This window comes from Paramormyrops kingsleyae, chromosome 1 (genome assembly GCF_048594095.1).
Source record: "Paramormyrops kingsleyae isolate MSU_618 chromosome 1, PKINGS_0.4, whole genome shotgun sequence".
Taxonomy (NCBI): domain Eukaryota; kingdom Metazoa; phylum Chordata; class Actinopteri; order Osteoglossiformes; family Mormyridae; genus Paramormyrops; species Paramormyrops kingsleyae.
The window spans coordinates 19,804,046-19,830,982 of NC_132797.1; the positions used below are offsets into that span (position 1 = coordinate 19,804,046).

The 26,937-nt window shown below is 43.9% G+C and overlaps 2 protein-coding genes across 2 annotated transcripts; one reads left to right on the forward strand and one right to left on the reverse strand.

The window, feature by feature from the left end:
• Positions 1-1,860: 1,860 nt before the first annotated feature.
• On the reverse strand, positions 1,861-13,490 carry LOC140578666 (transcriptional repressor NF-X1-like). The gene is made up of 11 exons (XM_072700387.1): positions 13,226-13,490; positions 9,123-9,353; positions 8,428-8,501; positions 5,866-5,970; positions 5,027-5,068; positions 4,737-4,832; positions 3,587-3,653; positions 3,294-3,439; positions 2,894-2,998; positions 2,053-2,241; positions 1,861-1,924 (listed from the first exon to the last, which is right to left on the reverse strand). The coding sequence occupies exons 3-11, from the start codon at positions 8,463-8,465 to the stop codon at positions 1,861-1,863; spliced, it is 852 nt and encodes a 283-aa protein (XP_072556488.1). The 5' UTR covers positions 8,466-8,501; positions 9,123-9,353; positions 13,226-13,490.
• On the forward strand, positions 12,452-26,431 carry LOC140577578 (NLR family CARD domain-containing protein 3-like). Its single transcript, XM_072711464.1, has 11 exons — positions 12,452-12,585; positions 17,853-17,924; positions 18,352-20,134; positions 21,033-21,206; positions 21,590-21,763; positions 22,311-22,484; positions 22,705-22,878; positions 24,426-24,599; positions 25,147-25,320; positions 25,898-26,163; positions 26,313-26,431. Exons 2-10 carry the CDS (start codon positions 17,888-17,890, stop codon positions 26,151-26,153), a joined length of 3,120 nt encoding a protein of 1,039 aa, XP_072567565.1. The 5' UTR covers positions 12,452-12,585; positions 17,853-17,887; the 3' UTR covers positions 26,154-26,163; positions 26,313-26,431.
• The last annotated feature ends 506 nt before the right edge of the window (positions 26,432-26,937 follow it).

Below are 26,937 nucleotides of genomic sequence, written 5' to 3' on the forward strand. Positions count from 1 at the left end.
ATGTCCGAACAGCTGAGTCACTGAATGTCTTCAAAAGACGACTTAAAACACACCTTTTCCAGAAATACCTGAATTAGCACTTCTGGCATTATACTTGCATTACTAAAAAAAAAAAAAAAAAAAAAGGCACTTTTCCAACAGAGTATTAGATCGATGGTATTCATAGCCTTGGTTTTTACTGAGCTAGTATCGGGAAAAATTCATTGTGGAGTCTTAAAGCACTTATGTAAGTCGCTCTGGCTAAGGGCGTCTGCCAAATGCTGTAAATGTAAATGTAAAACTAAAACGTACTGAAATTATAGATGAAATGTCCTTCGTTTTCGTCTTTGTCAATTTATTTATAAGTGGATTTATTTTGCTCTAGCAGTTTTACGTGAGCTGGCGACACCTCTCTGTCCGTCATTTCTTGTTTACAGTCGGCTTTTGCTCACCGCGTTACCTGGAAAAATGGCGACGGCAAAAGTTGGGAGAAGGCAGCAGTCCTATCTGGAATTTCTTTGACTATGACAGCGAGACAGATAAGAGCAGGTGCATTGTAGAAACAGGTGACAAAATATGTGGGATACTTCTCAAGGGAAAAACCCCCACAAATCTGAAAGTCCACTTGAGAAGCTCGCCTAAGACGACTAATCCTGAGTACCTTGACCAAGTAGCCTTTCTGATTAGCTCCCCTGAAAGAGAAGCAACATCCCGACCAGGTAGCACCGGGAAGGAGGAGACAACCATAATGGACTGCTTTCACCGACGACCAAACAGCTGCTGGTTAGTAAATACGCAGGAACACCACAAGACTTCATTTCCTTTTTGTTTACAATATTGGACGTATGGTTAACATAGAAAAGCAAAGCACATCAGCATCAAGCCCCCGGGGAAGACCCAGGACACGCTGGAGAGACTATATGTCTCGGCTGGCCTGGGAACGCCTCGGGATTCCTCCAGAGGAGCTGGAGGAAGTGGCCGGAGAGAGGGAAGTCTGGGTTTCCATGCTGAGACAATTCTGTTGTGCAATGGTTTTTGAGTTTGTTAATGTTTTTCTCAGATTGAGCTCCCTGAGACTGCTGGCTGTCAAGAAATGTGACGTGTGCCTCGTGAATGGGTTTATATTCTTATGTTCATGTGTGTCTTTAGTCTATGGGCTATTTTGATTTGTACCAGGCACGCTACCTGTATCCAACATCAGAAGCAGTATCACACACATTTTGCACTTAAGCTGCTATCTTGTAGACTGTTGGTTGTTGTGGATGGTTGGTTGTTCAAAAGTAACTGAATACACTTTTTGAAATGGTTTCCTTTGTTGAGTTTTATTACACAATACTTACTGATCTTTTTGAATCCTGCACCTGACAAATAACCCAAAGTATGAAAAAATGAAAACTAATACTAAAACTAATAAAAACTAAACTAAAACTAAGCATTTAGAAAAAATTAAAACTAACTAAAACTAGCAAACCTGCTCTAAAAACTAATTAAAACTAACTAAATTAGAGGGGAAAAAAGGTCAAAACTAAATAAAACTAAACTATAATGAAAAATCCAAAACTATTACAACCTTGGTGTGGACCCTTGTACCCTGTGATGGAATGACACCAAGGGTGCTCCCTGCCTGCCTTTCCACCATGGGCAAAAGATCACAGTAGGGAGAGAGAGAAAAAAAAGCACTTTCCAGTATTTTTTTTGGATCTATTGGCCTTTGTTAGGAAAACCAAACGGCTCCCTCAGCTTGCAGCATACAGCAGTCTGTCCCATAATCACTTAATCTTTAAAGCAAAAAACATCTCAAAAAAAGGGTGCAAATTCTGAGCTTTATTTGTATTTTTGAATTAATACATTTTGATGAGTGTCCCTCGTGGAGACCTTCTTTCAGTCTTGGACATCAAAGTAGTCAATTGCAGGCTCTATGCTGGCTGTACTCTGGTTGCTGCTCCTGCAAAGAGCAACTCGTGAACATGTGGCTCGCAGTCAAGGCATGCGCGGTCGGCGTGAGCACGAGGCATTCTGTCGGGATACATACGCGGTAGGCGTGAGCGAGAGGCATTCTGTCGGGATACATACGCGGTCGGCGTGAGCGCGAGGCATTCTGTCGGGATACATACGCGGTCGGCGTGAGCGCGAGGCAATCTGTCGGGATACATACGCAGTCGGCGTGAGCGCGAGGCATTCTGTCGGGATACATACGCGGTCGGCGTGAGCGCGAGGCAATCTGTCGGGATACATACGCGGTCGGCGTGAGCGCGAGGCAATCTGTCGGGATACATACGCGGTCGGCGTGAGCGCGAGGCATTCTGTCGGGATACATACGCGGTCGGTGTGAGCGCGAGGCAATCTGTCGGGATACATACGCGGTCGGTGTGAGCGCGAGGCAATCTGTCGGGATACATACGCGGTCGGCGTGAGCGCGGGGCATTCTGTCGGGATACATACGCGGTCGGCGTGAGCGCGGGGCATTCTGTCGGGATACATACGCGGTCGGCGTGAGCGCGAGGCATTCTGTCGGGATACATACGCGGTCGGTGTGAGCGCGAGGCAATCTGTCGGGATACATACGCGGTCGGTGTGAGCGTGAGGCATTCTGTCGGGATACGCGGACGGTATGAGCGTGAGGCATTCTGTCGGGATACGTAGTCGGTATGAGCGTGAGGTATTCGATTGGGATACGTGGTCGGTATGAGCATGAGGCATTCTGTCGGGATACATACGCGGTCGGTGTGAGCATGAGGCATTCTGTCAAGATACGCGGTCGGTGTGAGCGTGAGGTATTCTGTCGGGATACGTAGTCGGTATGAGCGTGAGGCATTCTGTCGGGATACACAGTCGGTATGAGTGTGAGGTATTCGATTGGGATACACAGTCGGTACCCCAATACCAGCGCGAGGCCTTCATTAGGGTTACATACCTGATGCTCTGCTGCCTGACGTGGGCGATGGGCGGTGGAGCTCGGGCGGCCATCTCTCTCTCGATCAGGGCTGTCAGGGTGGAGTTGGGGCAGACCGACTTCCCTCTGGAAACATTAACTTTAGTGACTGGAGAACCATCATGCAACAGGAGAACTGCAAATTCCCATCTCAGCGAGGTCACCCAACAGTCCAGCATATCAACATTGTAATAGAAAATCAGAGTCTTCCATCACAGCATTTCAGGCTTTCATCACATAAGCAAAAAAGGAGGGAAGAGCACATAACACATACACCTATTAGCACAGTTTATGTTTGGGCCATTAGGTAACCATAAACAGCATCCCACCCCATTAGCTCCTACCACTGAGGCTGTCTGCTCAGCAGGGGGCGCCGGCTCACCTGATGGCCGTCATGACCACATTGCGCTTGGGCTCGCTGTCGTAGCTATTACATTCGATGTTGTAGGCCTCAGCCAGCTCGTGGATGATCCTGCGATGATCTCGGTTCATGGGGGGGAAGCAGTGGCTTCTCTTTGACTGTTTGCCCTGCATCGGGGGACAGGGTTAGTCCAGAACTGGAGTTCTTTGTTCAAAAAATCCAAAGCAGCACACAGAGTTGGGGGGGGGGTGGGGGTGGCGTCCTGGTGTCAGATCCTCCAGCAAGGCGGCTTCTGCCAGGTTTGCATTTCTCACCTTGTTCACAAGTTCCACTAAGTTCTTCATCTCCTCTTCAACCTCACTTACGAACTTCAAATCTTTTCTGTATTGCAAAAATAAGACATCACACTTGGGGTTAAAGGACAGAGCTGCATCTAGTCACCCTTTTGAATTAAATAATCCTGTGTATTCATATATAGTCATATACAGGGGTAAACAAAAACATGCAAATCACCTCTCAGCATGAAGGACCTACTGAGAGCCAGGCCTTGGCTTTCTTCAAATGGAATCATTTTTATTCTATTGCTCAGGGGTCTGTGTTTTGTTCCTCTTATACTAGAAAATGCATGTTTGTGCACTGGGTTTGGATACAAGTCATTTCTGAACAGCAGCCCTGTCATAAATTCCAGCTCTGCAAAGGTCACGATGAACAGTTTTTGTTGTGCTTCTAAGAGGTTTATACAGTACATCTATCTGTCCATCCATCCATCCATCTCTGTAGGTGAGCTTCAGCTTGTGACCACTGTGCCTCTTTGCTGGTGGAGTTTCTCCAGGTTTGTTATATATTACCATGATTTCTGAAGCTCTTCCCCACAGCACATTAAATTAAGGTTTAGTGACCAACATACCTGGAATGCAGGCAATGACTCCCTGACCTCTGCAGACTATCAGCTGCCTCATGTTGCTTTGAAAAGGGTGGAGTGTCAGACCTCTTTTATAGCTGATACATACTACTAACTGGCATATAACCTGAGATGGGGCACCAACCCACCACACACACACACACACACACACACACACACACACACACACACACACACACACACACACACACACACACACACACACACACACACACACACACAATTTGGTAACGCCAGTTAACCTCAGTGTGTTTTTCGAATGTGGGGGGAAACTGGAGTACCTGGAGGAAACCCAGTGACGACATGAGAACATGAAGATTCCACACACATGGAGCATTGAAGGAGACTCGAACCCTGGTCCCAGTGGTGTGAGGCAACACTGCTATCTCCAATAATGCATTTTCCAGGTATTGAGAAAAGTCTTTCAATAAAGTGACATTTGGCTCACAGTGGATAACTAAGCTGCTCAGGAATTTCAGCCCAAAAGCAAGTAAAACATCTGAATGTTTTGAACACAGAAAAGATAATTAGGAGGTGAAAACCTGGCATCATCCTTGAGGCTGTCACTGTATTTGGAGCTGGACCGGATGTTGAAAGGATCTGCTGATTGGTCGATCTGCAGGGCCTCAGCCAATCGCCTTGCAGGAGACAGGGGCATATAACACAGAACTGTGCCAATTGCCATACATGCAGAAATACATGATTACAGTATGATTATGCTGTGTAATATAAGCACTGGGACACATCAAAGGATCTTTGACATCTAACTTCAAATTGTAAAGAAAACAATACAGTCATCATCATAGCACATACTGAAGGGCAGCTGGCTCACCTGTTTCTCTCCAGAGCAGCACAGTCCTTGTCACACTGTAACCTGAGCCCATGCAGACACACACAAAATGTCACAAGATATAGAAACATTTTTCAGGCCTACAGATACAAACCACTGACTCATGTGTGGAAATGGCTTACAGACCAATTAAACAGCAAAATATTAAGGGTCACTATACTTTAGAACAAACAGCCGCAGCCTAAAGTCTGAAATGTACCTAATACAAATGTTCTAATACATCTTAAAGGTAACAGTGCTTTATGTTTCCATCTGGGTGGGTAAACAAGCACGTGAAGCAGGTTTACAGGCTTTTCGATTGCAACACCCTGTAGCTGTCGTAAGCCTGCTGCCTTCATAACCCAGCCAACCAGGGCTTCGCATGCAAATGAATTTACTGTGAAGTAAATCGTGTTTGAATGGCTCATATGTGACATTTTAGTCACATGGTACCGAGAGTCTTAAAGGGGCCCCAACATGACAGTGAGGTTTATTTTCCAGAACCACCCCCACATCACATATGATCAGCTTTCAATGAATGTATCAGGTGTACTTCCATTAAATGTAACTTGAAAGGCAAGCAAACATTTTCTGACAGTATATTACACTCAGAATGGAACAGAATAAAAAAGGATCTTTAATGTCACTGCTCATGGAATGGTGAAAAGTTGATTATATGTGATATGGAGTGCTGCTAATCATATGCAATAGTGCAAACAACATATACAATACACATACAAGCATACACACCTGACATGCTTCTGTAATATTTTCTGTGCATTTCTTAATAAGAAAACGTTGATACCAGGGTGAGGACACCGTCAGCGATGACACACACTCACCGAGCCTGCTTCACCTCCTTCTTGGTGATGAGCTGTCCGATGTCCACAGTGTCACCGAGCTGCATGTCGGACAGTCTGCTCGCCATGACGATGGCTGCAGTCCTGCTGGGTGACACCCATCAATCAGGCCTAAGAAGGTGTTCATCACCTACGCTACACACCTGTACATTCACTGTGTACTCGAACTTTGCTAATCTGAATAACAATGAACATCCATCTTCCAAACTCCTATGCAGAGCAGGGTTGCGGGGGGGGGGGGGGGGGCTGGCCCCAATCCCCGGGAATGAAGGGCACGATGCAGCGGTACATCATGAATGGGATGCGGGTCCATCACAGGGCACATACACAGGCAGAAAGGCAGCCAAACAGAGTGACTATGTGGGCATATCCATGTTTGTTATATCCACTGTTGTTTTGACCTGTCCACTGCAACCAATCTACGTTAGGGTGCAACGGTACACAAAAATCATGGTTTGGTATATACCTAGGTTGGTTAAGACACGATTCGGTTTTTGGTACCATGGGGGTAAAAGAAACAAAACAAATTGCTCTTCTTTTTTAAAAAAATACTGAACAAAATATGACTGTCTAAAAGTCTCTGTCAATACTGCTGCAATCTACCAATAAAAATATAAAATTTACTTAAAAGTAAATCAAAATAAAAATTCTCAACCAAATAAATCAATGAAGTGCATATTTAGAAAATGAACTGTACCTGATCTGTACTGTATTCACATTAGCAGCTTTCAGCTTCATATTACAACTGTGTAACACAAATATTGTCTCAAAAATACAAAGCATAACAAAATAAATATCCATTATCGTGGAGCATTAAAAAAATACCTGTGCTGTACTTGTATTCACATTAACAGCTTCCAGCTTCACATTAGGATGTACGCGTGCATGCGTAGTGGTGCGGATTCAACCGCCCCCCTCCGAATGTTGCACGGGGGAAACAAACACGCAAATGTTCCGCATTTGCTGCATTTGTTTGGTACATATGTGCACTGAATCAAAAGACCCGTATCAGAAATTTTCGGTAGGAACAGGTGAACCGCTACACTCCTAATGCACGCGTGTCAGACCGTGTCTCAGAGGCAGCTACAGATGCTGCTCTCTCCCATCCATCATGTGCAGATGTGCAGGAGAAGATGCCAGCTCCAAGCACATAGAGCAGAGGTGGGATTTGAACCCCGGAGGTCTGAGGCAAGTGTGCTACTCACTGAGCCACGCCCCCCCCACCCCACCCCACCCCACCCCACCCCACCCAGGGCCCTATGATTTCCGTGAAGCGGAAAACACAGATGGAATCACAGAATCAAGGCATGGAAATGGTACTTACTTATACATGCGGAATCACGCAGTATTTGTGGAAATTGTGCTGACATTTTAAACCTATGACTTTTTTCACATGTGTAAAATACCCCCGCAGCAGGCACTGCCGAAGACGTTTTAATGCACTACTCAGCCAAAAAAAGAGTCGCCATTTGAATTTATATCAGCAAATACTTAAGAGTCAATGACTGGATCATTATTACAGCTCAGCAACATTATGAAGTAATAAAGTCAGCTGAGTACCTGAATCTACTAAATGGCCAGGTTACTCCTCCATCTATCATCAATGGATTTTTTCTTCCCTGTTGGCATGGGCATATTCCAGGACAAGAATGCCAAGATTCACTGGGTTCGAATTGTCAAAGATTGGTTCAGGGGGCATGAGGAATCATTTTCACGCGTGACTTGATCACCACAGAGCTGTGACCTTAACCTCACTGAAAGTCTTTGGGATGTGCTGAAGGAGGCTTTATGGAGTGGTTCAACTCACTTGTCAATACAGGATCTCGGTGAGAAATTAATGCAAATATGGATTAAAATAAAGGGTGAGATGTTGCATAAGCCTGTGGAAACAATGCTATGACAAATGGGCGCCATAATCAAAGCTAAAGGCGGTCCAACGACAAATTCAGATGGCAACTTTTTTTTTGGCCGGGCAGTGTAGAAGGACTCCGCCATAGCCAAATCTGGCCAAATGAGTGTAAGGATGTTGCCTAGTAACCATAAGGCTCATTTCCACCGCAGGAACTCAGGGCACTTCCCAGGGGGTCTGATGTTTTTAAGAATGCCCCCCCAAATCGGCCCTTTTAGCCTTTTGTCTCCCCAATGTGGTGTAGGATCCAATGATGCTTTTATTCAACCCGACCACGACTCAAACTGCTAATCATTAATAAGACAAAATGGTGTCCGACCTGCTTCATAAGCTTCAATTTTATTTTAACTGACCAGCTCAGTTACATTTTTAGTAAATTAAAAAGCATTTTTAATTGTTAGTCTGTATTTGTAAAAGAAAACAGATCAAAATAAATCCAAAAAAACGGATTTTGAAAAAATTAAAACAATTTGAGAAAAAATAAAAAAGCAGCCTTGCAACCCTTAATGCAGGCCCTGCTGTAAACAAGCAAGGGAAACACTGCACACTGCAGCCCAATAAGACCGGAATCGATGTTTTACTAACTCACGATAAACCTGCTGACAGTACTGTCAGTTCAACGCTGCAATACTAACCTCTGGTAGGAGCTGGAGGCATCGACGCAGATGACCATCTCCTTCCTGCGGCCACAGTCGCAATACAGCACCACCTAGAGGCACAACACAGACATTACAGAAAGCTCAATATATCCTGTAAGGCACGGGTGTCAGACTCCAGTCCTGGGGGGCCGGAGCCCTGCACATTTTTGGGTTTCCCCTCATTTAACACACCCGATTCAACTCGTGCTAATAACCACACAGCTGTTGAGCTGAATCATTTGTGGTGGAACAGGGAAAGAACTAAGCTACACAGGGCTCCAGCCCCCCAGGACTGGAGTTTGACACCCCTGCAGTAAGGCATCTAACTGTGAATGAAAACAGCTTATCATCCACATATCCTCCATAACTGTATACAGTGGGCAGGGTCACAGGGACACAGAAAGGGCAATTTAGAGGAAGTAGTACATGCTAGAAACACACTAAGCCTCACTCACTCTACAGGCTCTGGGTTTTGAACCAGCGACCTTCTAATCACAGGCACAGCCTCCTAACCCACTGAGCTACACAGCATAGACAGAACTAACAAACTCCACACACACCGGGCTCAGGGAACCAGTCAGTCACTCATTAACATTAATAACAGGCTGTTCCCTGCAGGCCGGTGGCAGCGCTCCATACAAACAGCACGTCACACCGTCGCCGAGGAGCCGAGTGGTTTCCGGGCCGCATACCTCAGCACTGCAGCCGATCCTCGGGCAGGGGGAGCCCGTGTGGCAGGGGGCGCCACAGGGGTGCCCGCAGTCTGGCCGGAGCGCCGGGCAGGGCTGCCGGCAGCCGGCCTCGGCCAGGCACTCGCCGCGGTGACACAGCCGCTGGCAGTGATGCGTGCCGCACGGAAGGGCCTTGCCGCAGGGCAGGCCGCAGGAGATGTCGGAGATGTGGCAGGGGATGTTACTCCTTTGCTGGAAGGAAAGGGGGGAGAGAGCAGGAGAGTCACCCCCCCTCATTAACACCAACAGGAGCCGCTCTGACCACCACACAGGCTCAACACGGTCGGTTTTGTGACACAAATCCATCCTGATTGGTCACTGATCACTGAACAGCAGCAGAAAGAAAGGAGATAAGACCAAAGATTGTGTGGAAATCTGGAAATACCAGCATGTATACAATTCCTCACCACGGGATTATATACAGTCAAAATTAGAGAACAAGAATCATTTTTGTAATATACAAAGTCACAGCTTAGCTGAATTCAAAGTTATTCCAACATGGATAGAAGAGATGTGTTTTAATCATAATTCATTAGTGAAATCCCACAATGGCAATGCGAGAACAGCAAACTCCACACAACACAAGGCGGGTATTTAGTGCTGCATTACGAAAATGGCTATAGTATATCATAGGACTGGATGACATGCGATATTAATACCAACAACACATGTTAAGAGTTATTACTAAGATACTCAGGAACCGTATTGTAAAGTGTCACCAAAAATTCTCTAATTTTGATCACATGCCTTCTTCAAATTTCTTGTTGAAATCATTAATTTTGCTATGTGACATAGCTTTCAATGATGAAATATGGTTAAAAAACAGTAAAATCACGTTTTAACGAACTTCAAGGGATCTGACAAAACATTCCGTTATACCCAAAGTCCGTTATATCCAGAGCTGCTGTATGCCCAGAACACAACTACAGGCAGTGAATACAGCAAAGCCGACCTCGGTTTCAGGCAGTGAATACAGCAAAGCCGACCTCGGTATCGGGCAGTGAGTACAGCAAAGCCGACCTCGCAATCGGGCAGTGAATACAGCAAAGCCGACCTCGCAATCGGGCAGTGAATACAGCAAAGCCGACCTCGGTATCGGGCAGTGAATACAGCAAAGCCGACCTCGGTATCGAACAGTGAATACAGCAAAGCCGACCTCGGTATCGGGCAGTGAGTACAGCAAAGCCGACCTCGGTTTCGGGCAGTGAATACAGCAAAGCCGACCTCGGTATCGGGCAGTGAGTACAGCAAAGCCGACCTCGGTATCGGGCAGTGAATACAGCAAAGCCGACCTCGCAATCGGGCAGTGAGTACAGCAAAGCCGACCTCGGTATCGGGCAGTGAATACAGCAAAGCCGACCTCGCAATCGGGCAGTGAATACAGCAAAGCCGACCTCGCAATCGGGCAGTGAATACAGCAAAGCCGACCTCGGTATCGGGCAGTGAATACAGCAAAGCCGACCTCGGTATCGAACAGTGAATACAGCAAAGCCGACCTCGGTATCGGGCAGTGAGTACAGCAAAGCCGACCTCGGTTTCGGGCAGTGAATACAGCAAAGCCGACCTCGGTATCGGGCAGTGAGTACAGCAAAGCCGACCTCGGTATCGGGCAGTGAATACAGCAAAGCCGACCTCGGTATCGAACAGTGAATACAGCAAAGCCGACCTCGGTATCGGGCAGTGAGTACAGCAAAGCCGACCTCGGTTTCGGGCAGTGAATACAGCAAAGCCGACCTCGGTATCGGGCAGTGAGTACAGCAAAGCCGACCTCGGTATCGGGCAGTGAATACAGCAAAGCCGACCTCGCAATCGGGCAGTGAGTACAGCAAAGCCGACCTCGGTATCGGGCATTGAATACAGCAAAGCCGACCTCGGTTTCGGGCAGTGAGTACAGCAAACCCAACCTCGCAATCGGGCAGTGAATGCAGCAAACCCGACCTCGGTTTCGGGCAGTGAGTACAGCAAACCCGATCTCGATATTGCGCATATAATACAGCAAACCAGACCTCAGTATCAAGCAGTGAGTACAGTAAAACAGACCTCAGTATCGGACAGTGAGTACAATAAACCACACCTCAGTATTGGGCAGTGAATACAGGAAGCCAGACCTCAATGTCAGGCAGTGAATACAGTAAGCTAGACCTCAGTATCCTAACAGGAAGTCACATGACAAACTACTGTCACTTAAAAGCTGGTGACTCAGCCCGCTCTTACTTGCTGCACGGCTTCTGACAAGGAAAGTGGCCAAAGCCAACAAAGGTGTCCTGGTTGGTTCCACACAGGACATCCTGAGAAAGGCCTCCGCAGTGGTAGACTGCAGTGTCCGGAAGCAGAGAGCAGGAGAAATCAACAAGGAGAAATGAGGAATTCCCCACAGGAACATTGCCAACTGTTCAACTAAATAAGCTTGGTTTGTGCTTAAACAACATTCATCTTTATCAGATCCTACCTGCGCTGTGTGTGGAGTAATTTCCAGGGGGGTTAGGGGGGTCATGACCCCCCCAATAATCATGTTTCCCCTGTAATGGGTGGAGACCTCGACCCCCCCAATGTTCCAGCCAAAGTTACGCCCTTGAGTGTGGGCTCTCTCGGGGTAATCCACTTCCTTCTGGACATGCAGTTAGACTAACTGGAATCTCTAAACCACTCGTAATGTGTGATTGTGTGCATATATGTCCTCTGTGATGGACTGGCATCCCATACAGGATGTACCCAGGCTTAATAAGGCTGCTGCTTCTGTTAGGCTACCCGTGGACTGTGGAGCCGACATCGATCTAGTGATAAACGCCAACTTTTTAAAAACAACTTCCTGTTTAAGTGAAAACCTTGCACATATACAAGTGAAAAGCATTCATACATACTACTGAAACTGTCTCATACAAACAACTGACAATCTCTCACAAGAACTAGTTCAAACTTTTACACACACTATTGAAAAGCATTCACACACACTAGCAAAGATGACATTTTCGGTTGTGTATGTAAGCACCTTTTACTAGTGTGTGTAAAAGCATTTCCTTAGTATGTGTGGAAGGTTTCACTAGTGTTTGTGAGAGCTTTTTAGTTGTGTATGTGAACGTATACATTTTTAGTTGTTTATATGAGAGTGTTTCAGTTGATTATGTGAGTCTTTTCAGTCTTGTACTGTATGTAAATGCTTTCACTTGTAAAGTGTGTGCAATTTTCAGTGTACTATGTGAAGCATTTTAATTGGTTTTATATATGTTTATGCATGGTTTCATGTAAATGCATGGTAATTCTGAATAAAGTCCCTAATAGCCGCTCATACTGACTTAAGTGTGAAAACGCCAAAGATGTCTCACAATTTCCACCCATCGTGTCAACATAACTTGTCAATAGGAGCGTCAATGGTGAAAACGAAAGTAAAGAGTGCAACATTAAGAGAGAATTGACCGAACACGCAGTAAGTAATTACGAATGACTATTAAATCAACAAATTAAGTCATAATGTGTTAAAAATAGTGGAATAAACAATAAGAATGATCTCATCTGGAAGTAGTTCGACTGTTTATAACGATTGGCGAAATGGACCCATTTTTTTATTATTGAGGTGTTTCTTTAGCATTTGGTAATACATTGACAGTATATCATTGGTCTGAAAGCTTATTTAAATGTGTGGTGAATAAGCGACGTTTTATTAATTAAATTAAAGTTTTGAGAGGTGGGAATAGCGTATAATGGACAATCCCACTTAACAAAGCGCACGCAACTGTGCGAGACAAAAAAAAGCTATGGATGATTGGTAGTCGCTAACATGGACTGTCTTGCGAACTCGCTGCAGCTTGTGATACAAGAGGGGCTGCCATCGCAACAAAGTGTAACTGAGCTGGCACCAATGGGAGAAAAACTGTGTTAAAATTTTAAGCATTCACCACTTGTGTATACTTGCTTTGAAGATATTCATATTGAACTGCAAATGCCTCAAAAACGTTTAAGACTGCTGCTGAGTCTGGGGTGTTTGGTAGACAGGAGAAGCGGCATATCCTCATAGTGCCGGAGCGGCAGTGGATTTCCCTTTCCGTGTGGTGTTGTAGAATACTGACCTGTGTGAACGTTCCCTTCCCGGGGAAGGGTCTTGAGCCTCGGGGACACGTTACATTTTAATCTTGTCCTTTGTGCGTGTTTTGTGTATTTTATCTAAGCAGCGTAGCCCGCTAGGGGTCGGGGCGGGACTAGAGGAGGTACTGTTCACATAACGCTTGCCCCCGTCTGAAGTGTGGGGTTTACTGTGCATTGCAGTGCTATTGGTGTGCCGTACCCTAACAGGGATGTTGTGTGGTAACGTGTCGATATGCGCTTTGAAGGGTTGGTTTGCTACGGGAAGATAGCGAGGCAGAACCCTTCGTGAACGCAGACCCGACTCGAAGGTTCGCTGCATGAGCTGTATTGAATAAAACTATTTTTGTAATTGTAGCTGACGTCTTGTGGTGATCTATTCTTACCTTACAGCTTCCGACGCTATTTTAAGTTCATTACAGTACGTTATGTATGTTTGTAGTGGCCTAATTAAATATTTTTTGTCATACATTTTTTCCATCTGTATTTACTAGCTTAAAAATAATATATAAAGTATAACAAAGTAGAAATAGCTCTTGTATCGGAATCTGTATCGATATCGGCAGTTGAAGACATCCCAACCTGCAAAAACTCATTTCAGGGAGGTCCCCCCCCCCCGCGCCAAGAAGGGAAATGACTTTATTTCACACAAGAGAATTTCTACATTGGCCATATGTATAATTTTTTGTTAATTAATTTTTTCTACTCAGCACACTAAATTTCGAAGGCTCCACTGAACCGATAACTTCGGTCCTCGAGAAGTTGAATAAAAGCCCGCCCGCACTGAAATCTGATTGGCTTATTTTGCTAAGTAGACCAATCAGGATGCTGTCTGTCTAGCACGGGCTACATGAACAGGCACACACGCAGGGATCCATACATACGCACGCTCTCTTTCTCGCTCTCTCTCTCTCATTCCGTCGTGCGCGTGATTTTCTCAAGTGCGCGATGGACACGTTACTGTCTCGCGCGCATGCTCTTGTGTGCTTGCTCTAGTTTCCGGGAAATTTTATTCAATTTGCGGGCATCAGGGAGCCGCTATCAATATGCGGGAGACTCCCGGAACTTCCGGGAGACTTGGGATGTCTGCAGTTGTGTATCGGAATCGGATCGGAAGTTCGGAACTGAGAAAAATGTGGATCGGCCCATCCCTATAGTTTGTACCACACATTGTGTTTCCCACAATGGCCAAAAAGTTCAGTTTTAATTTCATCTGACCAGAGTATCTTCTTCCATGTATTTGGGGAGTCTGCCACATTGTGTTGGGCAAACTCCAAACGGGTTTTATTTTTCTTTAAGTAATGCCTATTTTCTGGCCACTCTTCCACACAGCCCCGCTCTGTGGACTGTACGCCTTAAAGTGGTCCTATGGACAGATACTCCCATCTCCACTGTGAATCTTTGCAGCTCCTTCGGCGTTATCTTTGGTTCTTTGTTGCGTCTCTGATTAATGCCCTCCTTGCCCCGTCTGAGTTATGGTGGGCAGCCTTCTCTTGTCATGTTTGTGGTGCTGCCATATTCTTTCCATTTTGCTATAATGGACTTAATGGTGCTCCATGGTATTTAAAGTTTGGGATTTTTTTAATGATCTAACCCCCCCCCCCAAAATCCATTTTAATTCTGGCTTATAATGTGACAAAATAGGACAAACACCTAGGCGAATGAATACTTTTGCAAGGCACTGAATAAAAGGAAGTGCATTTGTTAGTATTACTTTATACTACTTAGGGGAAGCCTCAATGTAATCATACCTTGAATTACAATACAGTGGTACCTCAGAACTCAAACTTAATCCATTCAGAACTCCGGATCGAATCCTAAAAAGTTCGAGTTCTGATCAAATTTTCCCCATAAGAAATAATGGAAAATCAATTAATTGGTTCCTGGCCCCAAGAAATTACACAGAAATACGTTTTTGTTTTTATCAAAACAGTAATTTTTAAAGTAAGAAAATAAATGTATCCAAACAATGTGTCCTGCCCCAATCGTCTGCACCTTCCATGTGCCACGCCCCCTCCCTGCGTGGAATCCCAACGTGTGATCAGCTGTTTCTGGTTGTCATTAGTCCTCTGTATTTAGTCCGCGTTTCAGTTTGTTTCCCCAGTCCGGTCACTGTATTGTCTGTCTGCGTTTTGCCTGCCTTACCTGTAATTAAACCCCGTATTCCCCAATACCCTAACGTCTGCGCCTTTGTCTCCATGCTGTCCCCGCTTGGCAGGACAATATTATTAGAATTAAATGTATTAATGGTTTATTATCAATATTAAAATAATCAATAAGAAATCTTTATTTTTAAATGTATTTTATTATATCATTATAATTACTGTTACTGTCTATCATTGTCTAAATGTATTTTTACTGTCTAAATACATGTATTCAGCTAGTGCAAACATGCACGGTGCTATCACAGCGAATGCGAGGCTGAGACTGAAGCATTACCCTTTGTTTCCACTGAGAGATGTGCCACGTGACTCATTTCCCAGGGCATACAAGTTATCTTAGGTCAGCGTTCACAGTTTGACTTCTGAGATTCAGATCAAGTTCTAGGTAAATTTTTATGAACTGGTTGGTTTGACTTTTAAGAAATTCGAGTTATAATGAGTTCGAGTACTGAAGTACCACTGTATTGCTTTAAATTATGTCATTTGCCTTTTCAGTACTTTTTAGAACTAAACTACATGCTGACTCCAGCTTCCACCTTAACGCTGTGCTGCTGTGTTAAGTTCTCAAAACTCATTGTACTCTGGGTCATCATCCTTGCCAGCAAAATGCTAAATACTAATACAACTTTACCAAATAAGGAGATGTTAAACAAACACACACACATATAATGATACAACACGGAAAAAAGCGAACAATTGAAAAGTCCATTTTAGCTGCAGATGGCTTCCAGCCCTCACATTCACCACGTCCCAGTTACGTGTGAGAGAGAGAGACAGAGAGAGACTGATGAAAAGAGAAATAGGGACAGGCTCCAACCCCCACGACCTCATATAGGCAGAATAGAAGATGAATGTATGAGTGAAAGAACTTTCTAGTGCTCAGCCACACAGCAACTGAACTTCTTCACAAAGTTTGCATCCTGTATATACTGAGCTGAACCACATGATTCACTGTTTGGAGAAGCACCTGTTTGTGTTGAGAGGCCAATGTGTGTAAATTGTACTGACAAAACTGTCCAATAAACCTGTGTTGTGTGTGAAATTGTTCATGTGCAAAAACATTAAAGGGGGTAAAAGGATTTTCCCTGATAGACAATCTATAACAGGCTTGACTTTGTGCGCGCTTTAAATCACGGCTCTTCAAATCTGGACCTTGATTCCAAATCCAGGCCTTGTTTTCAGTTCTCCCAGGCAGTTAGTTTAATAATTACTGATTCTGATTGGTCAGAGGGGCTTCATACCCGGCTCACGGGTAAAGGAAGGCTGGAAAATTAGCAGGTCCCTGCCTTAAATAAATAAATGCCAAATTTTAACAACACAAAAGTAAGTACTATAACTATTTCTTTAAGGAAAAGATGAAAAAAGGCAGAATAAGTGCAAAGTAAAAAGGTGAAATAACAGGGAATCAGCAAGAGGAAAATAAACTGTAGCTAGAGGTTACATTATATTAATAGCAACAGAGAATCACTCTGCATTCCTTCACCATTTATACTTCAAGAATTTGAACAATAATTACAGTTAATTTTTCAATGCAGTCAGGCAGCATTATATTCTAGTTTGCGTTTGTGGATAAAACACACAGCCAGAATAATTTTAATGATACTTCATGATCTTTACATGGATTTTAGATAAAAATTTCCATATAATTTACATTTATAAAATTAACTGAAGCAAGAAAATACACAAGTATGTTTATATATATGTGTATGTTTCTTAATTTACCTTTAAAATACCTTTAAAGATGAAATTTTAAGACTCAGTTTTCCCAACGGTGAAGTGAAATTTACAATTTAAGAAAAACATTTGTTATGTGTCACGTAATGAGTGATAAAATGCAAAGGATTTAATTTTGTTAATGAAGGATTTGCCGATTTCTTCTTATTTTCTAATTTTATGAAGTGTTGTAAATCAATGGCATAAAAGAAGTTTTCTAGCACATTTCTTGTTCAAATTGGGCTTCCGGTGAAAAAAGTGCACAGTAACATCAAAAATCTAAAAACATGACAGGAACGAATGAGCAATGTGGTACAGAAAACAATAAACGCACTGTCCTGACCTTAAATGGGGCAAGTCTGTGTTAACACTATTAAAAACTACTAGCATGTAATTATTTTGAAATTAATTGCACACATTAAAGGGTTAACTTTGATAGCCCTAATAACTATGGGGTGGATATCTTGCCACTTTGAAATACAAACATGACTTTTGCATCCAGGGGAAAACAATCGATGCCATGTGTTGTCTATCACAGGGCACACGGCTGGGGTACATCCTGGGTACACCCTGCATGGGATGCCAGTCTATCACAGGGCACAGACCTGTACATAGTCATAGTCTTTGCCCAGTTTAGAGACACCAGTTAGGTGACATGGGGAGAGCATACAAACTACAGAAAATTAAAATGTCTCATATTAGTTATGGTACATTGATGTGCTGGTGTGGCCTTTTATAGGAGGAGAGATCAGACTCTCCTGTGTCCTGAGGACCATGAATCAGATGGATCTTGCTGACAGGCTGGAGCACAGTAAGAATTTTGGATTATTTATACGTCCATCATGTTCCAACTGTATAGGTTTGTAGTGATTGTTCTGCATTATTATGACGTTGCCTGATCACCAGTTAAATTTAAGCATGACTGATGCTAAATATTATAAGGAAACAATGAGCGTATCATCAACAGTTCAGTGACACCATCATTCATCATTTGGAATCTTAAAATCCTGAAACAATCAGACACATACATACATACACACCTAAAGAAAGATGACAATTAGATTCTGTTTAAATTCTATCATATACTTTGAAATGTATCATTGTACAACATTAATCTAGCCAGAAGAGAAATAATCTTTGTGATGTTAAAATATTTTAATGTTTATTAAGATTATGTAAAACATACAATAAGGAAACGTGATAAATCATGAAATAATCATGAAAATTTGTTTTTACAGGTGAAACAAGGATGTTTTTTCAACATTTACTAAAACAAACACTGCAAAAGAGGTTTGAATATGTGTGTGATGGACAAGCTAAGCAAGGAAAAGCAGTTCTGCTCAATCAGATTTACACAGAACTCTATATAACTGAGGGTGAAACCGGAGCTGTGAATGATCAGCATGAGGTCAGACAGATTGAGACATCATCCAAGAGACCTACAGCACAGGAGACTGTGATCAAATGTAATGACATCTTTAAAGCACAACCTGGAAGAAAGACACAGATCAGAACTGTGCTGACAAGAGGCGTGGCTGGTATTGGAAAAACAGTCACTGTGCAGAAATTTATTCTTGACTGGGCTCACGGATCAGCAAATCAGGATGTTCATTTTGTATTTCCACTGCCTTTCCGTGATCTGAATCTACTGAAGGAGAAAGAATACAGTCTGATAGACCTACTCCACCACTTCCTCCCAGAAATCAAAGAGCTTGGACCTGCTCAACTTTGTAATTGCAAAGTATTGCTCATCTTTGACGGTCTGGATGAGTGTCGCCTTCCTTTAGATTTCCAGGCCAATGAGAGTTGGTTTGATGTAACAAAGCCGACATCATTAGATGTGTTACTGACAAACCTCATTAAAGGAAATCTGCTTCCTTCTGCTCTCCTCTGGATAACTTCTCGCCCAGCAGCAGCCAATCAGATCCCTCCTGACTGTGTCCATCAAGTGACAGAAATACGAGGATTCAATGATCCTCAGAAGGAGGAGTACTTCAGGAAGCGATTCAGTGATCAATACCTGGCTGGCAGGATTATCTCACATGTGAGGTCATCAAGAAGCCTGTACATCATGTGCCATATACCAGTCTTCTGCTGGATTTCAGCCACGGTTCTTGAGAGGCTGCTTAGTGAAGCAGGCAGTAGCGAAATCCCCAGAACTCTTACTCAGATGTACACACATTTTGTCATCTTTCATACATCCTTGAAAAATCAGAAGTATCTCAGAACACAAGCAGCAGACCCTTTTTCAGAATCCTTAAGAGTAAATAAGGAATTTCTTTTGAAACTGGGGAAGCTGGCTTTCCAGAACCTCCAAGATGGCAATCTTATCTTCTATGAGGAGGATCTGAGAACAAGTGGCATTGATGTGAGTGAAGCTTCAGTCTTCTCTGGAATGTGCACAGCAATGTTTATAGAGGAGACTGGATTGTATCAGCAGAAGATTTACTGCTTTGTACATTTGAGTATTCAGGAGTACCTGGCTGCTTTGTATGTGTTTTTAAAACATGTAAACCAGAAATTCAACTTCTCCACATTAACTTCACTCCAAAAAAACACCTTCACTGATCTTCTAAAGAAGGCAGTGGATGAAGCTTTACAGAGTAAGACTGGGCACTTAGATCTCTACCTCCGCTTCCTGCTTGGTCTGTCAATGGATTCTTGTCAGACTCTTTTACAGGGCATTCTCTCACGTACAGGAATTAGATCCCATGACACACAAAGAACGGCCAGCTACATCAAGGAGAAGATTAGGGAGAATCTCCCCTCAGAAAGGACAATAAATCTGTTTCACTGTCTGAATGAACTAAATGACACCTCTCTAGTCGAGGAAGTCCAAAGATACCTGAGGTTAGGAAGAATTTCTACAGAAAGCCTCTCACCTGCACAGTGGTCAGCTCTGGTCTTTGTGCTGCTGACTTCAGAAGGGGAGCTGGATGTGTTTGACCTGAAAAAATACATCAGATCAGATGAAGGTCTTCTGAGGCTGCTGCCTGTGGTCAAGGCATCCAGAACAGCACTGTGAGTCCTGGGTCACTTGTGGTGTTATGCTGTCCGCATAATGCCTGTAGAGTATAACTGAATGTTACTCAAATATCATCGTTCATCCTCAGGAATCGCTTAAAATGTTGGATGATTTATTTAATTAATTTTATTAAACTACTAATGAAATAAAAGTACTTCGTCTACAAAACTGAAATGTTACAAACAATTCTTTGCAGTGTGGCACACAATATACAAGTTTTTTTGGGTTTTGAAAGTACACTTCCTGTGGGTGTTTAGCATTGTCATTTTTGTTTGTATAACAACATTAAACATTGTCAAGTGAACAGTATACATATTATACTAAACTGATTGTATGAGGAAATCCATCCATCCATTTTCTAAAACCACTTGTCTTATTTGGAGTCACACGGGGAAGCCTATAGGCACAAGGCAGGGAACAACCCAGGATGGGGCGCCAACCCATCGCAGGGCTCACACACTCACACATATACACCTATGGGTAATTCCAATTAACCTCAGAATGTTTTTGGACCCAGAGAAACCCCCACGACGACACAGGGAGGACATGCAGACTCCACACACATGGAACCCTGGTGCCTGAGGTGTGAGGCGACAGTCTGAACCACTGCACCATCATGCCACCCCTCCAGACATAAAGATCTGTTAATGTAACCAGCTGTATTCAGTTTCAGTATCAGGGGGACAACAGGACCAACAACAGTGCAAATGAGGGACAAAATTGTAATGCAGTAAAACACAAAGACAACACAATTCAATGACAATACAAGGCAATACGAAATACAGTGTACTATAGGAGTTTTAGTCACCCTAAGGTGCCTGAAAGAGAGATTTCTAGGATGTGTAATGTCTGGGGTGTGTGGAGATGTCTAATTTAACATGCTTTCCTTTTCAGGTTGAACAGCTGTAACCTTACTGAGAACAGCTGTGAAGTCTTGTCTTCAGCTGTCAGCTCAAACTCATCATGTCTGAGGGAGCTGGATCTGAGTCACAATGACCTTATGGATTCAGGGGTTAACGTGCTCTCTGCTGGGCTGGAGAATCCACAATGTAATATCAGGTCACTCAGGTGAGTTTTTAATTATTGTTAGCGGCCAAAAGTCACTGACCTAATGAATTTAGGTAAATCATGTTTAGATAAAATATACCAAATGATTTTCATTGCTTTATTTGTCTGATTTATTGTGAGTAGCATTCCCTTTTTCAAGTTAGGTATGAAAAACATCACAAAAACACTATAAGATCATGATTACATTTCTTTTGTCATGCAAGAGTTGAACACAGATAGAAGGCAATAAGACTGATAAATATAGATATAAAGGAAAAATATAAATATAAAGGAAAAAATGCAATACGATGAAAACGACATCCCGATTTTTAGAGTCCCTTGCTTTGGGTAACACCTCAGAAACAGCCTTGGAAAATAAGGAGTTTTTCTTCTTCTCTTTGCAGTTTCTCAGACTGTGGAGTCACAGATACAGGCTGTGCTTCTCTGGCTTCAGCTCTGTGGTCAAACCCCTCACACCTGAGAGAGCTGGATCTGAGCAACAATAAGACAGGAGACTCAGGAGTGATACAGCTCTCTGCTGTACTGGAGGATCCAAAATGTCAGCTGCAGAAACTCAGGTTAGGAGCCACAATTTAAAAAATGAATAAGAAATAATTATTCATAGCTGTTATTATTATACATTAAAATAATACATTAATTGATTGTAGCTGTAATTGGGAATTTATTAAAATGTAATTATATTGTACTATAAATGCTGTGCTGAGGCAGCAGAGGGTGTACGAGCATCAGCACTGCAGAGGCTGTATTTACTGAATAACAGTGCAGCTGAAGTCGGGAGACGGGAGTAACTGGGAGGGACTGTGAGAGACGGCTGGCAGAGTTCAGAGGGGTCTGAGAGTAAGAGGGGAGTGAATGGCAGTGGGTGGTCTCTAAAAGGGAACAACAGGAGGGGGGAAACTGAACTAAACAAACAGAAAGACAAATGAAGGACAGAAGCGTCACTCAGGCTGTAGCAGGCAGAGACACACAGACACCTGTCTGTCAGTCAGCGTGACACGTGTGTGTAGATCCCAGAGAGGTGCTGTCATGATGGTGTTTCCTTAATGAACTGATTTATGGGTCCAGAGCTGAGAGAGTAAAGAGATTCTCTCTTTCTCTTTACAGGCTGTCAGGCTGTAGAGTCACAGATATAGGCTGTGCTATTCTGGCTCCAGCTCTGTGGTCAAACCCCTCACACCTGAGAGAGCTGGATCTGAGTGGCAATAACACAGGAGACTCAGGAGTGATACAGCTCTCTGCTGTACTGGAGGATCCTAAATGTCAGCTGCAGACACTCAGGTTAGTTGTCAGACTGTTTACAAACAAATGTGTTTAACAATGTTTAAACTGAGATAATTATATAAATTTCAGTGATAAAATAAATGAACTGCTTTTTAATTAGTAGTAAATTAGCTATTTGATTAAAATTAAATGTTTGTAATATAAATACTTTCCTCTCTGATCTGAGCTGTTTGTCCAGAGCTAAGAGAATGAAGAGTTTCTCTCCTTCACTTTACAGGCTGTCAGGCTGTAGAGTCACAGATATAGGCTGTGCTTTTCTGACTCCAGCTCTGAGGTCAAACCCCTCACACCTGAGAGAGCTGGATCTGAGTGACAATAACACAGGAGACTCAGGAGTGATAGAGCTCTCTGATGTACTGGAAGATCCTAAATGTCAGCTGGAGAAACTCAGGTTAGGAGCCACAATTTCCATCCATCCATTACCTTCCGCTTGTCCAGGGTTCGGGTCGCGGGGGTAGCAGCTTCAGGAGAGATACCCAGACCTCCCTCTCCCCAGCTACCTCTACCAGCTCCTCGGGGGGGACGCCGAGGCGTTCTCAGGCCAGCAGAGATATATAATCTCTCCAGTGCGTCCTGGGTCTCCTCCCTGTAGGACATGCACGGGAAACCTCTCCGGGTAGCCGCCCAGGAGGCATCCGCAGCAGATGTCCAAACCACCTCAACTGGCTCCTTTCGACATGAAGAAGCAGCGGTTCTACTCTGAGACTCTCCCGGATATCCGAACTTCTCACCATATCCCTAAGGGAGAGCCCAGACACCCTGCGGAGAAACCTCATTTCGGCCGCCTGTATTCGCGATCTCATTCATTCGGTCATTACCCATAGCTCATGACCGTAGGTGAGGGTAGGAACGAAGATGGACCAATAGATCGAGAGATTTGTTTTTCGGCTCAGTTCTTTCTTAGCCACGACGAACCGGTTAAGCGCCTGCAAAACTGTAGACGCCGCTCTGATTCGTCTGTCCAGCTCTCAATCTTGCCTACCCTCACTCGTGAACAAGACCCCGAGATACTTGAACTCCTCCACTTGAGGCAGTACGTCTTCCCTGACCTGAAGAGGGCAATTCACCCATTTCCGACTGAGAACTATGGTCTTGGACTTGGAGGTGCTAATCCTCATCCCCACCGCTTTGCACTCGGCTGCGAACCGCCCCAGAGCACGCTGGAGGTCCCCAGCAGATGAAGCCAACAGGACGACATTGTCTGCAAAAAGCAGCGAGGCAATCCTGAGGCCACCGAACTGGATACCCTCAACACCCTGACTGCACCTAGAAATCCTGTCCATAAATATTATAAACAGGACCGATGACAAAGGGCAGCCCTGGCGGAGCCCAACCCGCACTGGGAACACGTCCGACTTATTACCGGCGAGAGCCACAATTTAACAATCTGAATAAGAAATCATTATTCACAGCTATTATTATACGTCGAAATAATGCATTAATTAATTGTAGCTGTAATTGGGAATTTATTAAAATGTAATTACATTGTATTATAAATGCTGTGCTGAGGTTGAGCTATAAACCAGGCAGCAGAGGGTGTACGAGCATCAGCACTGCAGAGGCTGTATTTACTGAATAACAGTGCAGCTGAACTCGGGAGACGGTAATAACTGGCAGGCACTGTGAGAGACGGCTGGCTGAGTACACACACCTTGCCAGGGGGGTGTGAGATTTAGAGCGGGTGTATGGCTGCGGGTGTTCTCCAAATGGGAATAACAGGAAGGGGGTTAACCAAACCAAACAAACAGAAAGACAAAAGAAGGACAGAAGCGTCACTCAGGCTGTAGCAGGCAGAGACACACAGACACCTGTCCGTCACTCAGAGTCACACGTGTGTGTAGATCCCAGAGAGGTGCTGTCATGACGGTGTTTCCTTAATGAACTGATTTATGGGTCCAGAGCTGAGAGAGTGAAGAGTTTCTCTCCTTCTCTTTACAGGCTGTCAGGCTGTAGAGTCACAGATACAGGCTGTGCTTCTCTGGCTTCAGCTCTGAGGTCAAACCCCTCACACCTGAGAGAGCTGGATCTGAGTGATAATAACACAGGAGACTCAGGAGTGATAGAGCTCTCTGCTGTACTGGAGGATCCTAAATGTCAGCTGGAGAAACTCAGGTTAATAGTCAGATTGTTCCTTAAAAGAAAATGTGTATAACAATGTTTAAACTGAGATAATTATATACAGATGCTCCTCTACTTACGAACGAGATACGTTCCGATTGGCCGTTCACAACTTGAAATGTTCCTAAGTCGTTATCCAACATCGTTTTAAGGGTATACGCAATTACTAAGAACTAGGATGCTGGGAGTTCGCACGCTACGCTGCTGCGCGGCAGGAGTAGTGGGCAGAAGTCGTACTACCCGGAATTGGCGTGCAGAAAAAAAATGATGTTACAGACAGGAAAAGGGAGCCCCATGAACACAATTTGGACTTAAAATCCTCTTCATTCGTATGTCTGAAAGTTCGTAAGTTGAAAATTCGCAGTTAGAGGAGCGTCTGTACATTTCTTCTAACTGTCTGATGAAATGAACTGTTTCATAATTAGTAGTAAATGACCTGTTTGATTAAACATAAATGTGTGTAATATAAATACTTTCCTTTCTGAATTCAGTGAGTGTCCACAGCTGACAGACTGAAAAGTTTCTCTCCTTCTCTTTACAGGCTGTCAGGCTGTAGAGTCACAGATACAGGCTGTGCATCTCTGGCTTCAGCTCTGTGGTCAAACCCCTCACACCTGAGAGAGCTGGATCTGAGTGGCAATAACACAGGAGACTCAGGAGTGATACAGCTCTCTGCTGTACTGGAGGATCCTAAATGTCAGCTGCAGACACTCAGGTTAGGAGCCACAATTTAAGAAAGTGAATAAGTAGTAATTATTCACAGCTGTTATTGTTATACATTAAAATATTGCATTAATTAATTGTAGCTCAAATTGGGAATTTGTTCAAATATAATTACATTTTATTATGAATGCTGTCATGGAGTTTAGCTATAAACCAGGCAGCAGAGGGTGTACGAGCATCAGCACTGCAGAGGCTGTATTTACTGAATAACAGTGCAGCTGAAGTCGGGAGACGGGAGTAACTGGGAGGGACTGTGAGAGACGGCTGGCGGAGTCCTCACTCAATGCCAGGGGGGTCTGAGAGTAAGAGGGGGGTAAATGGCAGCAGGTGGTCTCTAAAAAGGAACAACAGGAGGGGGGAAACTGAACCAAACAAACAGAAACACAAAAGATGGACAGAAGCATCACTCAGGCTGTAGCAGGCAGAGACACACAGACACCTGTCCATCAGTCAGAGTGACACGTGTGTGTAGATCCCAGAGAGGTGCTGTCATGATGGTGTTTCCTTAATGAACTGATTTATGGGTCCAAAGCTGAGAGAGTGAGGAGTTTCTCTTCTTCTCTTTACAGGCTGTCAGGCTGTAGAGTCACAGATACAGGCTGTGCTTCTCTGGCTTCAGCTCTGAGGTCAAACCCCTCACACCTGAGAGAGCTGGATCTGAGCTACAATAACACAGGAGACTCAGGAGTGATACAGCTCTCTGCTGTACTGGAGGATCCTAAATGTCAGCTGCAGACACTCAGATTAGTAGTCAGTAATCAGACTGTTTTCTTGCAAGCAACATGTATTACAGGATGTATAAAACGTAATTATGGAAAGCCATAGTGAGTTTTTGGTATGAACAAACTATTTAATTATTTCAGTAAGAGTAAATTAGCTGTTTTTTTAACAATAAATATATTGTAATGCAGATATTTTCCTCACTGCTCTGAGCTGTTTGTCCAGAGCTGAGAGAGTGAAGAGTTTCTCTCCTTCTTTTTACAGGATGTCTGGCTGTAGAGTCACAGATACAGGTTGTGATTCTCTGGCTTCAGCTCTGTGGTCAAACCCCTCACACCTGAGAGAGCTGGATCTGAGCAACAATAACACAGGAGACTCAGGAGTGATACAGCTCTCTGCTGTACTGAAGGATCCTAAATGTCAGCTGCAGATAATCACATGATAATCTTGCAATCAATGTGTATGCAAAGACACATACTGTCATGACCTGCTCTGTCCATCCCCCAGTATGACCAGCATAAATATATTAACCAAATATATTAACCAAAGTAGGGGAGACCAGAGGCACTGCAAACAGTGAGTGCAGTATGTAAGCTCCGGCAGATGGCTATGGCAGCATAAGTAGGAGTGAGAGGCAGGTGGGAATGCAGGCATGGTGAGTCCCTGAACGTCAGCACTCCAAACATATAATGGGGTGTGAAGCTAGAGTGACAGCACTTACAGTTCAGTTCATTGCAAGCCAATGGCACTGATCCCCACCAGCTCTGCACCTCACACTGTATGCTTAGTTAGGGGTGAGTAGCTAGCTGGAGCTAGAACTAGAGTCCCTGCATGTTTGAGTAAACAATTGTGATTATTTGTCATTGTTGACACACCATAGCACACAGTG